At 34.5% G+C, this 13,849-nt stretch overlaps 1 protein-coding gene across 2 annotated transcripts in view; it reads right to left on the reverse strand.

Annotated features, from left to right (window-relative positions):
- Nucleotides 1–13,849, reverse strand: part of wrn (WRN RecQ like helicase) — a 79,123-nt gene that overhangs the window by 54,346 nt on the left and 10,928 nt on the right. For both annotated transcript variants that reach the window (XM_056466745.1, XM_056466744.1), the window contains exons 10-17: nucleotides 11,465–11,780; nucleotides 10,019–10,093; nucleotides 9,674–9,767; nucleotides 8,152–8,227; nucleotides 7,281–7,348; nucleotides 6,153–6,261; nucleotides 3,939–4,007; nucleotides 1,669–1,751 (exon numbers count right to left, since the gene is read on the reverse strand). In XM_056466745.1, coding sequence (XP_056322720.1) covers nucleotides 1,669–1,751; nucleotides 3,939–4,007; nucleotides 6,153–6,261; nucleotides 7,281–7,348; nucleotides 8,152–8,227; nucleotides 9,674–9,767; nucleotides 10,019–10,093; nucleotides 11,465–11,780 — 890 coding nt within the window. The remainder of the gene's footprint in view (nucleotides 1–1,668; nucleotides 1,752–3,938; nucleotides 4,008–6,152; nucleotides 6,262–7,280; nucleotides 7,349–8,151; nucleotides 8,228–9,673; nucleotides 9,768–10,018; nucleotides 10,094–11,464; nucleotides 11,781–13,849) is intronic.

Genomic DNA, 13,849 nt, shown 5'->3' on the forward strand with positions numbered 1-13,849 from the left:
ATAAAATTTATTATGTCATATTTCTTTAATTTGAATTAATACTGCAGTAAAATTACAGTACTTAATTTTCTTAATTTATTCTATAATTAAACCCTCAAAATAAAATAAAAAAATGGCTGACAGTTGTTTGTTTTGACTTATGTAGCCGTGTATTCTGTTAAATACCCCTTTTTAAATTTCAATTCTACTATAACAAACTACTAGCCTAACCTACTGTATATAAAAGACAACATTCAACATTAGTGGTAAACAGTAGTGTACTGAAGGATTCGGATTTCTACCTTCCAATCAGTCTCAGCATGGATCAACGTTTATTCTTTTCTCATCATCCTGTTTCTCATTATTTTTATTAAAGATGATTATTGAATAATAAATAAAGTTAACACATTGCTTAATATAAGAATGTTTAGTGCATTTGCCTTTCTCTTTGTAACTATTTTCAGGAGCCACCAAACAAGGTCAGAGGTCACGGACACCTTTAGTGGAACTGAAGGGCTGAGGACTGGAAACAACTGTTTATATTGTTATTTCTATGAGTTAATACTGTCTAAAATGACTAAAGTGATTTTGCTATTTTTACGGTTAATTCTTTTAAACTGATTCTCCTTTTTATTCAAGATAGACTTTGTGTAGTAAGGATATTATAACTGCCTGAATGTAGATTATACTGGTTTTTAACCAGTTTTGATAAAGACGGCTGAGAGGACACTCAGCCTTGGGTAAGAAACAGATTGTACTTTAAGTGTGTGTGTTCTATTTGATTGTGGATCTGTTTCACAGGTCTGGAGTCAGCTCTAAACATTCTGCTTAAGATATTGTTCAGAATTGTATGCACGCACGCACATAGAAATTTTTCTAGTCTATCTGTGTTTTACCCAATCAGGTTAGAACACCTATATGTATGACGCAGTTTATGACGTTATGTGAGAGTATAATTGTTATTGATTTGTGATTGTAGGCAGAGTGGCCTAGGAACTCATTGCGAGTGTTGAAGCTGGCTTCAGCAGATGAAACTGCGAACCATCTTCAGTAAACTATTTATTTATTTGAATCTCTGACTCCAGCTCTTCTGTCTGACAGACTGGTCTTTTTTGGGTTAAACTGAAAATAATCCCTACAGTACAGTTAGTAATATTTAAAAAAATAACAAATCAAAATGTTATTTGATAGCCCAAATAATTGAAAAAAAAAGATACAAAACAGTGAACTAAACCTTACTATCAGAAAGGATAGACTAAGAATGAGTATATCGCTGCTAGACATATGCCAGGGGTTCCCAAACTTTTTGGCCCGTGACCCTCAAAACAACAATGTCAGAGACTTGCGACTTGTGTTTATTTTTAATGTTTTAACGTTAAATTTAATCTGGCGCCATAAAATCAATCCGCTACATCTGACGTTATTGATGTGTCTTTAATATAATGTAATTTCCCCGGGGGTCACAATCCAAGGATTTTTATTTATTTACATGTTGTTGTTTTTTAATGGAACTTGTTTTTAATGTCATTGTCCTGTGACCTCCTGCCCACTGATATATGCGATATAGTATAATGTAAAATGTCTTGAAATTTCACTATTTTTACACTTAACACGCAGTAAAGAAGTTCCTCATTTACTGTAAAATCATTTGAAACATCACTTTTTCTGTTTAGTTTTCTTTTTATTTACCAACAGTCCTGTCGAGCTGCACTAGCAGAGGAATGTTCCCCGAGCAGAACTCAGGTGTTATGTAGACCACTCTGAAATCACCCCTAAACATGAAAGAACAGGAAAAGAAATGTCAGTGGCGGAAAGAAATGTTAGACAACCCAGATGAGCACTAACATTCTAAATACAGACGAAGTCAAAATTATTCACCCTCCTGTGATTTTTTTTTTCTTTATGAAATATTTCCTAAAAGATGTTTAGTAGAGCAAGGATATTTTCACAGTATTTCCTATTATATGGAGAAAGCCATTGTTTTATTTCAGCTAGAATAAAAGTAATTTAAATTTTTTTTATACCATTTTAAGGTCAATATTATTAGCCCCCTTAAGCAATATGTTTTTGTATTGGCTACAAAATAAACAATCGTTATACAATGATTTGCCAAATTACCCTAACTTGCCTAATTAAGCCTTTAAATGTGACTTTAAGCTAAATACTAGTAGCTGAATACTAGTATCTTGAAAAATATCTAGTAAAATATTGTGTACTGTCATCATGGCAAAGAAAAAAGTAATCAGTTATTAATTAGTTACTAAAACTATTATGTTTAGAAATGTGTTGACAAAAATAATATTGAGGAAAATATATATACAGGGGAGCTAATAATTTTTGAAGGACTAATAATTCTGACTTCAACTGTATATATAAGCATTAGGATTTCAGGTGACGGTTAATATGAATGTATACGAACCAATATACAGTGGCAAAAAAAAAGTGCCATAAATTGATCATAAAATCGTGCGAATATCTCCTTTGATCTCAATCCACAGCATCTTTATGAGCTTATCTCAATCCACAGCATCTTTATGAGCTTAAATGAATTATTCACTCATAAATGAAAACCTCACCCTCTGGTTTGCTAAAAACCCATAAGGCTTTCATTCATCCTTGAAACACAAATTAAAACAATAATTCTATCTTTACTAAAAAAGTCCACTGCCCTGAAAATTTGGTTTCAAAATCAAGAGATCTTAAAACGAAATGATCCGCAGAGAACTGAGTGTAAAACTTTAGTAGGTGCACCACATTGCATTTTCACTAATAAATAAAACTGAAAAGACATTAGCTTAATGAGGAAAGCACAGAAGAGTAGCTGCTAATCAAATGCAAGGGAGAAAAACTGAAACATAGCTAATTATACTACAGTCAATGTGTACCTTATTTTCAATGAGTTTTTGCTATGCTTTGCATTTTTAATAGTAAAACTAAATCAATTTCATTTTATGAGCTGTAGTTTATAGTTTGATTTTAGATTTTTGAACAACTTATTCAATGTCCAGAAAAACACCAAAAACATCCTCAAAACGGGCTATATGCTTTCTATTATCAAGCTTAATTATTGCACAATGCACAATGCTTTATTACTGCATTGATATTGTTATCAATGCACAAACTTTTGTGTGCATAAAAACAAAAAGAATGATTTTATCCAACAGTTTATTCTCCACAGTGGCACTACTGACATATTACCTCAGACGCATTTGTGCTTGGTTTTAAACAGAGGAAGTCATGCACAGGCATCAGTCCACAGTGTTTGTGAATGCATGGCCTATACTGACACTGAAGAGAAGTAACTGTTGAATAAAGGCGTCAACTTTGTTTTATGTGCACACAAAAATATTCTCATAGCTTTTATGAGAATAGAAGCAATTATGAGAAAATGTTCCCATTGGACATACAGTATCTAATTGCAAGCAGTACATGTGTTTTTCTTACCATTTTATCTAAGATACAGCCAAAGACGTGTCACTCATATAGTTTTAAATGGGTAAAAGTGTAACAGCCAATATGACAAATGAAGCCCTGCCTTCTAGTACAGGAACCTGTCAGCAATCGCTATAGAATGAAGATTCGTTGGGGGAGGGGCCCAGACCAGACATGCGTCTCTGCAGATTTTGTATGATTCGAACGTTTAGAAATGAAAATAAAGAGACAGTTGTTGTTTAATTTTGAAATTGGTGATTCCTCATATGAAATTTAATCGTAAACTTAGCACGCAATGTTGGGGAATTAGATGTTTCCCCATTCAAACAGAATGCCCAAGTATTCCGCCCGAGAGGCGTTTCGAAGATGGCCGCCGAGTGAAATGATTTGCCTTAAAGGGACTTTGATACAGCATAGTGCCGTTTTTTTTTTTATGGAATGCATGCAGTGTAACAGCTAGTTCAGAGAAGTATTTATCCTTTTATAGTATGCCCTTTTCTACATAAGTATGTCAAACACCCGCTCACCTTTTCACTTGCTCATTTAGGTTTTTGGTCTGAGCAGATCCAAGAAAACAAGCAGGAATGTTTGACATCCTGCAACACAAAACAAATGAAAAATTAATCAATGTTTAAATAATATACCACTTATGAACATGTTCTCATTAATCTGAGTAATGTTGTATGATGTAGACTGGTCAAGTAAAAGCTGATAACTCCAATAAAATTCAAATGTGAATTTAAACATTTAAATACATATTCGAAACATCATCTCTTAAAGGAAATCTTGTATTCTGTCCCTTTTTACACAATGTAAAATAAGTCTCTGATAATAAATCTCTTTAGACCATAGGCCTCAAACTCAATTCCTGGAGGGCCGCAGCTCTGCACAGTTTTGCTCCAACCCTGATCAATCACAGCTGGTCCAAGTAATAAAGGTGTTCAGGACTCTTTTGAACACCTCGATTAGTTAGATTAGCTGTGTTTGAAAGGGTTGGAGCAAAACTGTGCAGAGCTGTGGCCCTCCATGAATTGAGTTTGAGACCTATGCTCTAAAGCAAGGGTCTCAAACTCAAATTGGTGAGGGATCATTTCAGTGGATTCATTTCAATTCATAGCTATTTTAACATTCAAGAACAAGAAAAAAGTGAAAACCGGACATAATTGATACATCTTAGGACAACATGACGTTTATATTTCAAGCATTACCTGTCACAAGTGATAATGCAGTGATAAAGCTTTTTGTTTCTTGTTGTACATATTAAAGGGGGAATTTAAATTGCTAAGAAAATACTTACAAATAATGGGCATATTAATAATTATTCTGTCCCAACCAATTGTATTGTGCCAGTAGTGTAAGAACAGCACAAAGCAGTTTGGGGTTACTTTAGTGACTTTAATGGCAATTGTTCTCCTCAATATCCTTTTTTTCAACAAAGAGGGCGGAAGTATGTACATATTCACATTTACTTTAACAAGTTCAATTCAACTAGCAGTACAATTTTACTAAATGTACACAGGTTTTATGCAAATCTTAATAAGCATATGAGAAAAATATATTAAATGAGACCATTTGAATCAAATATTAGCAAAACTATCATATTTGCTACACAACAAGCATAACGTGTAAGCCATGAAAATTTGTTTTTAACAAAGTACAGGTGGTATAAAACTGACATTAATCAAAAAACCCTTGAATATTTACAAAAATAGGGCTTTAGTAAAAATAGAGCACTTACGGACATATATTTTAACGTTTAAATCAGCCACACACGTGTGTTACTCTCAACTGCATGCTGAGAGAAAACAAAAGTAAAACTAATCTGAATGCAGTACTTTAAATGTCGACTAGGTGGCGGGTCAAAACCACAAGTGGCTAGGTGCGACTCCACAACAATAAGTGGTTCAAAAATATGTTTTGGCAGGCCGAATCTCATTATCGTTTTGACGTCAGTTGTGGGTTAGAGGGAGGAGGACATACCATAAATGGCAATTCTTTGAACCTGCTCCACGGCGACCCAGTGGGTAGCACTGTCGCCTCACAGGAAAAAGGTCGCTGGTTCGAGCCTCACCTGGATCAGTTGGCATTTCTATGTGGAGTTTGCATGTTATCCTCGCGTTCGCTTGGGTTTCCTCTGGGTGCTCTGGTTTTCCCCACAAGTCCAAAGACATGCGCTATAGGTGAATTGGGTAAGCCAAATTGTCCATAGTGTATGTGTGTGAATGGGAGTGTATGGGTGTTTCCCAGTGATGGCTTGCAGCTGGAAGGGCATCCGCTGTGTAAAACATATGCTGGATAGGTTGGCGGTTCATTCTGCTGTGGCGACCCCGGATTAATAAAGGGACTCAGCCGAAAAGAAAATGAATGAATGAAACTGACTCTTTTATGCTTTGATGCAAATTGTGGCATTTTAGCAACTGTCACTTTAAATTCAAATGAGATTGTGCTCTTTTAAAAGAGGGTGGAGCATAGCGTGTCAGCATTGTGGCAGATTCTTAAACAAGACTAAAGTCCTAGGCTAATGAGCGAGAGATTGTCACTAATGGGCGGGGCTTTCCCCGTGTAATTATATAAATAAAATAAATGTTCACCATTAGAAGCTGGTTATACTCATACACTGCTGACACACAACTGTGTTTCAACTGACAGAGTTTCAAAATCCCTTTCAAAACTTATTTTTGCATAATATGTCCCCGTTAAAATCCGTAATTTTCCATTTGATAGACAGAATTGTGACGTACGTGAGCTGAAGCACTTGATCCTCCATGAGGGCGATGAGTGGTGAAATAACCACACTGATTTTCTGGCAGTACACCGGAGGAAACTGGAAGCACAAACTCTTCCCATAACCTGCCGACACAGCATTTCATTAGAACAGACATCTGAACACAAACTAAATCCAGTCGATTTATTTCATTATTTATTTTTACAGTGCACCATTTAAACGCATCATTACAGAAAATCATTATGTTATTCTTTACAAATTCCTATTAATATTAATAAGCATTTAACACAATAGAGTTGAGTGTAATATACAGTTGAAGTCAGAATTATTAGCCCCCTTTCAATTTTTTTTTTACTTTTTTTAAATATTTCCCAAATGATGTTTAACAGAGCAAGGAAATTTTCACAGTATGTCGGATAATATTTTTTCTTCTGGAGAAAGTCTTATTTGTTTTATTTCTGCTAGAATAAAAGCCGTTTTAAATTTTTTAAAAACATTTTTAAGGACAAAATTATTAGCCCCTTTAAGATATATTTTCTTTTGATAGTCTACAGAACAAATTATTGTTATACAATAACTTGCCTAATTACCCTAACCTGCCTAGTTAACCTAATTAACCTAGTTAAGTCTTTAACTTTCACTTTAAGCTGTATAGAAGTGTCTTGAAAAATATCTAGTCCAATATTATTTACTGTCATCACGGTAAAGATCAAATAAATCAGTTATTAGAAATGAGTTATTAAACTACTAGGTTTAGAAATGTGTTGAAAAAATTTAACAAAAATTTTGAAAAAAATAAACAGGGGGGTTAATATATCTGACTTCAACTGTACAGTAGTTTATATTCAATTGTTTTAGCACATAATGGCTGTAGTGCACACCATCTAAATGCTAAAAAGTAGAAAGGATCAAGACACCATTAAATTATCAATTTACAAGTTTTTGCTGAGATGACAAACCTGCAAAAGCCAAAATAATTGTGCATCGTTCAGAATGGTCAAATCATGAACACTTTCCAAACACAACTGATACTTCTGTGACACTGCATACCTCTATGGCAGCAATATTTTAATACTTTAAAAAGTGAACAGTGAGATCATTTAGTGAGCATTTAATAATTTCAGTAATTAAAAGTTAAAAGTACCTGTTGCCATGACGACAAGATTATCTCTCCTCTCTGTGAGAATGGACTGAATCACTTTCCACTGAACCCTGAAAAATCATAAGCGACACATGACAGATCACATGTAAAGGAGTGTGCTAATTATATAAAGCACTTTAACTTCACAAAGAATATGTTTACATGGACATCAGTAATTGAATTTTTTGCATTAATCAGAATAAGGCAATAATATGATGAAGGTATTTACATGAGTTATTTTTTGAATGTTCCTTTCATGATCCCGTTTTACATGTCATAGCACATAATTCAATTAACGTCATTGCGTCACCACGCTATCTACATTTCCTCCAGATAATTTCAGGTGTTTCATTTTTAATTTCTCGACTTTAACTGCAGTTCGGCAGTTTCACTTTTTATTCAGGAACATTTCATTCATGCCCTAGTGACAAACTGAGGTATTGGAGGCAACTATGGAGTAAAGACTGGAGGAAAGAGGGTTGTTTAAATGGAATTTGATACATGACGCTCTATGTAAAAAACATAGACACACATTTGACAATGTGTGTGTCTGTTGTCTTTACTGACTCGGTAGGTGCAGAGAATAGTGTCAAACAGCCTTGTGTGTATGGAACATCCTGTGCAAAATGCAGTGAAAATCCTACACAGCGGTAATAGTTTAATTGTGTCTAAACTGCACTTCAATAATGCGACTAAAATCCCCATACTCCACATGTCTTAATCCGATTTCTGCTTAGTTTATGGCTTTAGTCACATCAAGTTCATCAAAAATCTTAAGTTTTGTCTTAATCAAATTAAAATCGGATTATTGGGGTTCATGTAAACCTACTCAATGTTCATAAACAATGGTATCCAGTTTTTTTTACATACTTACGGTTTAAAACTGTGATGTCCAAAGAACATTTTCAGACATTTGATTTGTTCAGGAACTGGCTGTGGAATGCTTGAATCTTAACAAAAACAAAGACAATTTGTTGAATCTTAAAACTGAACAGCAAAAAAGCCTTTCTTATTTAGAGTTTGTGTTGTTTCTAGTCCAAATACCTAAATATTCTTAAATCAAGAAGCATTTTCTGGACAAGCAAAACATAGGGCCATATCATACACCTGGCACAATAAGGCGCAAGACATGTACTGTATGACGTGATTTGTTGAAATTTTCAGATCAGCGTAACAGTAATTTTCACGTTTTGCACCACATTGTTTAAATAGCAAATCCATTTGCACCACTTTGTGGACTCATGAGTGTGCTGGTCTAAAAAGGAGGTGTGTTAAGGCGCATTGTTGGCGAGTTGCTATTTTGAAGAACTGAAAAAAGTAGAGCGTGTTAGTTATGCGTAATACACACAGGATGTACAGTAATTTACAAATATCTTTACATATGAAAAAAATTAAAGGATTAAAATGTTACAAAAATTTTATTTATCTGTCGTTTTTGAAGATGTGGGTGGTATTCTTCAGGGGCATAAGAATAGGACGTGTGTTTGGATATAACTAGTTTTTTTGCCACACTTTATTATTATTGTTCATTTATTTGTTTGCTGGAAATTAAAACTGAATTTAGGAAATAGTTTCAAAACAAATCTTCGCGCTTAAACTAAATTAAATATGTAGGCTAAAGGAGGTCTTACGGTGCGTGCGACACCTTTTCCTTATCCACAAATGTAAAGGAGTACAGTAAAGAGAAAGATGTTGAACGGAGGAGATTCTTTATTCTCACTGCAGATGGTCTGTTTAACTGTTTTCTCGCTAGCAAAGAGTTTTTCTACGTACAAAGTCCGCCATGTAAATAGCAAATGCACCATGGTGCGACACAACTGACTCTTAAACGGAATGGGAAAAACACACCCATACTCATTAGGAGAGTAAGTACAACCCTGTTAGACCATGCGCTGAGGCACAGAGCGTATTTTCCGCACTTAAAATAGCAAAAGTGGATTCGGACATGCCTTTATTGCTTTTGCACCATGCGCTTTAGACTTTGCGCCTAGATCGTTAAAATAGAGCCCATAATGTCTTGTTTTAAGATACAATAGGTAATAATGAAATTAGTTTTTCCTTAAAACAAGCAAAAAAATCTGCCAATAGAGTAAGCAAAATAAACCAGATTATTTGCTTACCCTTTGTCAGATTATTTTGCTCGTCTAACCATGAACTATCAAACATCAAACAAAGCATACTGTTAATATCCACTCACTGTTATTCAAGAAAACCTAAAATTAAAATCAAAAATATCCTGACAATAAATAAATAAAAAAACGTATCTCAGGATATTTCTGATCAATATAAAAACAGAAACCTGACTCCACTATAAGCAAAGATTGCATGACCATAAAAATGTAACTGTATATGAATTTCGGAAGGTCCTTGACGTCTATTATAGATATTATATGTACCTAGCATCTCTTCCTGGTCCTCCTCAACATCCTCATCTTCATCACCAGACTGAGGGATCTGTGCATGACTCAATTTCTCTATGTCATCTGCACACTGATAAACAACAGAAAACTGGAAACTATTAGGTATAAAACTATTTTTAAATTATTTTGAAATGATCTCACCCACAGACTCACTTTAACAACAGAACAAAACTATATCAAACATAAAGGTAACAGAAAGATAAGACTTTTGCATTCTATTTTCCTTAAAACAGAAAAGCTTTTTCTACTACTGTATGTAAACTATTACTGTGCTTTGCATCCATCATGTGAATACATAAACTGAGCTGCATTCAGTTTCACCTTCATCATTTCATCATCAAACTCTTCATCGCTCTCTGTGTCATTGTAATTCTGGGGTCCTGATGCGTGTTGAGTCTAAAAGAAATCATAATCATGAAGCGTCAGTAAATCACCAATTCGTTGCAATTTACTGAAAAATCCAATGTAAAATAACATGGTAAAGGTGCTGACTTCAAGCATCTGTAAAACTGCATTTTTTCCATCTTGAAATTGTTGCCAAACTTCGACATATGCTATCAATGTCTGATGTGGAAAAGCTTATTCATGGTTTTATGACCTCTCGATTAGATTATTGTAATGCTTTACTAGGCGGTTACCCTGTTGGCCTAATTAACAAACTTCAGCTAGTTCAAAATGCAGCTGCTAGAGTGCTTTCTAAAACAAAGAAATATGACCAGTTTACTCCAGTTCTTTTATCATTGCATTGGCTCCCTATTAAATATAGTATAAATTTTAACATTTAATTGACTACCTACAAAGCCCTGAACGGCTTAGCTGCCCAGTATTTGAGGGAGCTCCTTGTGTATTATAGCCCCTTATGTCCACTAGGCTTAATTAATTCTGGACAATTGACTATTCCCAGAATATCAAAATCAACTGTAGGTGGTAGATCTTTCTCGTATCTGGAACCTAAACTCTGGAACAAGCCTTCCTAGCACAGTTCGGGAAGCAGACTCACTCTGTCAGTTGAAAACTAGATTAAAGACACATCTCTTTGCATTAGCATACACATAAAACACAAATGCTTTTGAAATTCAAATCCTCTAATGGATTGTTAGTCTGCATTATTTAGGGCAACCGGAGCCGGAAACACTTCCCAGAGGACATTATAATTTGAACAGCATCTGCGCATATGTTAGTCTGTTTTTATTATTCCTGAGGTTTCCATAATCCTGGACCAGGATGTATCCTGAGCAGCTGCTGTCGAAGGTCGCACTTTGGTCACAGGCACATGCTTGAGAGCCTTCCTGAATGAATAGACTGTTTTCCATTAAGGCAACCCGGGTGCTGAAATATTATTGGCTAAAGTGACAGTGGGCAGGTTAAAAGAACCAAAACAAAGACAGAAGTTCTGGCACGTAACTCACATTTTCAAAGCAGAATATATGATGTTTTTCAGATAAACAAGAATGTTAACTTAGCCATGTTTGTTAAATATCTTCAAACATACTATGGTATTTTTATGCTTTAGAAGAGTCAAAAACGTATCTTGTCTTCATCATATAAAAACTTGCCAAAATGCCAAAAATGCCATTAATCTTGGTTAAAGCTCTAAAATGTTATAATTTCTTGTGCACTAATGCTTATAACTTTGCATAGACTACAAATCACAAGTCTTCTAAACTGAGGTGCCTGGTCAACTGTAATTCCAATTCTGTGATTTGACTATTGAGAATGTGCATATTGCAATGTCGATGCTGAAACAATATACTTTGCAGCCCTAACCTGGAAAGCTAAGATACACTCCTCTTCCAGCTGCTCCTGTCTGGCCTGTTCCTCCAGCATCTGCAGCTCATACTCTGAGATATCCAAAGACATCACACACTCTCTCTGTGCAGGTCTGCCAAGGTTTTCCACACACTGACTGTGGCTCTGCTCTTCAGTTGTGGAAACGCCCTCATGATGAGAATTGGTGTCATCGAGAACAAGTCTTGGAGAAGTCTTTTCTTCAACTAATTGTTCAGTCGGCTTGTTGGAATTTGACAAAACACATCTTAGAGATGTAAGTGTTTGAGACAGATCATCCACTAGTCTCCCAGCACTGCAAAAACACACAAATAACATGAACTCACACGCTAATAACAATCATGCACACACATAATTTTTTTGTCTCTTCATTTCAAGCAGGGGTCAGATCATGAAAAGTTTGAGATGAACTAAAGGATTTTTTTTTCAAAATAGAGAAAGTTAAAACAATGAAAACCCCACAATTCTCACTCTAAGTCAAATGTCAAATTCCCTGACCAAAAGCTGAATTTCCATGAGCTATAATGAACAGAAATGCAGGCGGCTTTTGTGTTGTGCAGTTCCTTCATAATTTTGAGATTCTGCGATCACCGAATGTATTGTGAAATCTAATAAAAGGCGCAAAAGGTCACAATAGAAACATATAAAAAAAGTTTTGAAATTGATTATTGGTGATTGGGTAACGGCCCGATTGGGTAGCTTTACTTGGACATGGCAAAATTAAGACCTGTTTAAAATTATTTAAGACCTACGACACATTTAAGTGAATTTCAGACTTTTTAAAGCCTATGATTTTGTCTTGAAAAGTTAAGACATTTTAAAACTTTTTAAGGCCTCACAGACACCCTGTAGTAATGTCGTAGTTGGGTTTTAAGTATTCGGTAGGATTAGGTATATGAAAAATAAGATCATATTTTATAAGTGCTAATAAAAAGTTAATATCTTAATAATAGGCATGTAATAAGTCAGTAGTAAATAGTGTGAATTGTTACTCAAACTAAAACCATGCAAAATTTAAAGGCGTTTTTTACATTTATATTTTAAACAATTTTAAATTTAGATTTTGACCAGCCAGGACATTGTTCACAATTTTATATTAAATAACACTGTATTTGTGTATAGAAATATTTGCTCATCTAGTGTGCAATTCCTCAAGTTGTCCTTGATGCACTTGTGTGACCTGCTTTAGACGCACCATGTAACATTATCCTAATGAAATGGTTAAAAGCAAATTAAGTTTGTAATTATTTGTAATTGTTCTCTCTGACTTTTAATGAAACTCTTATTATTCCCTTTGTCTTTTTGGTGTACATAACTTTACTGATATTGTATGTGTAATAACGTGTTTTTGATTTTAGGTCGCCTTCTTTAAAATCTGGCAAGGGACAGCAGATGACAAATAGCCCTTGTGGCTAACTCTGGCTCATTTACAGTATTACTGTTGATTAATGAGCATTGTCCCTGTTAAATAAATAAACTTCAAACTCTTAAATGCACATTCAGCCACAGCAAAACAACTCAAGAAATGCAACAAATAATGCCGCAAATTCTGAGAAAAGCAACTCAATATCAGACATTTTAAACGGCAATAATCAAATATTTTTCCCCCAAAATCCAGGAGGGACTGTTTGAGCTCAGAGCAAACAAAAAACAGCCAAATACAGTTTTTACCACCAGGTACAACCTGGTGACTGCATTTGATTTCTAAATGACAAGTGGTAAGGGAATAAAATAGCAGGGGAAAAAAAGCCTAACAATAACAATAAGCAAAACTGATAAAATACACAGTACAGAATACAAATGACATATAAGTCCAGAGCTTATCATTGTTATTGACAAATTTTGATCGCGATTTGATATAATATTCGGACAAGCCCTATTACATAAAAAATTACATTTCTGTCATCATTTGCTAAAATCTTTAAGACTAGATTATGAATCCAATTTTAGAGCTATATAGTAAAGTAGTAGTATTAATACAGCAAATTACATTTGGACTAATTACATTAGAAAAAAAAAACTACATTAAGAACTAAATTAAAATTAAACATTCTAAAGCTTATTATCCCCTGATTTATACTCAACACGAAGATGTGTGCAGTGAAAATAATACCATTGTAGTGAAGGCGGACGTGCGTTTTTTGTGTGTACCATCCATCATCTTCACAAATACCCTTAAAAAACTGAAACTGACGTGATAGACAGTGATTAGCCTCATTTGTCTTTATACATCAATAAACATTTGCATTGATAGGCGAACATAATGGCCTGGTTTGGCAAATGATACATTTCCATTAAGCACGCACTTGCGCATTTTGTAAATATAAAATGCAGCCTAATTTACAAAATTAAACTATAATAGCA

Source organism: Danio aesculapii, chromosome 10 (assembly GCF_903798145.1).
Source record: "Danio aesculapii chromosome 10, fDanAes4.1, whole genome shotgun sequence".
Classification (NCBI taxonomy): Eukaryota; Metazoa; Chordata; class Actinopteri; order Cypriniformes; family Danionidae; genus Danio; species Danio aesculapii.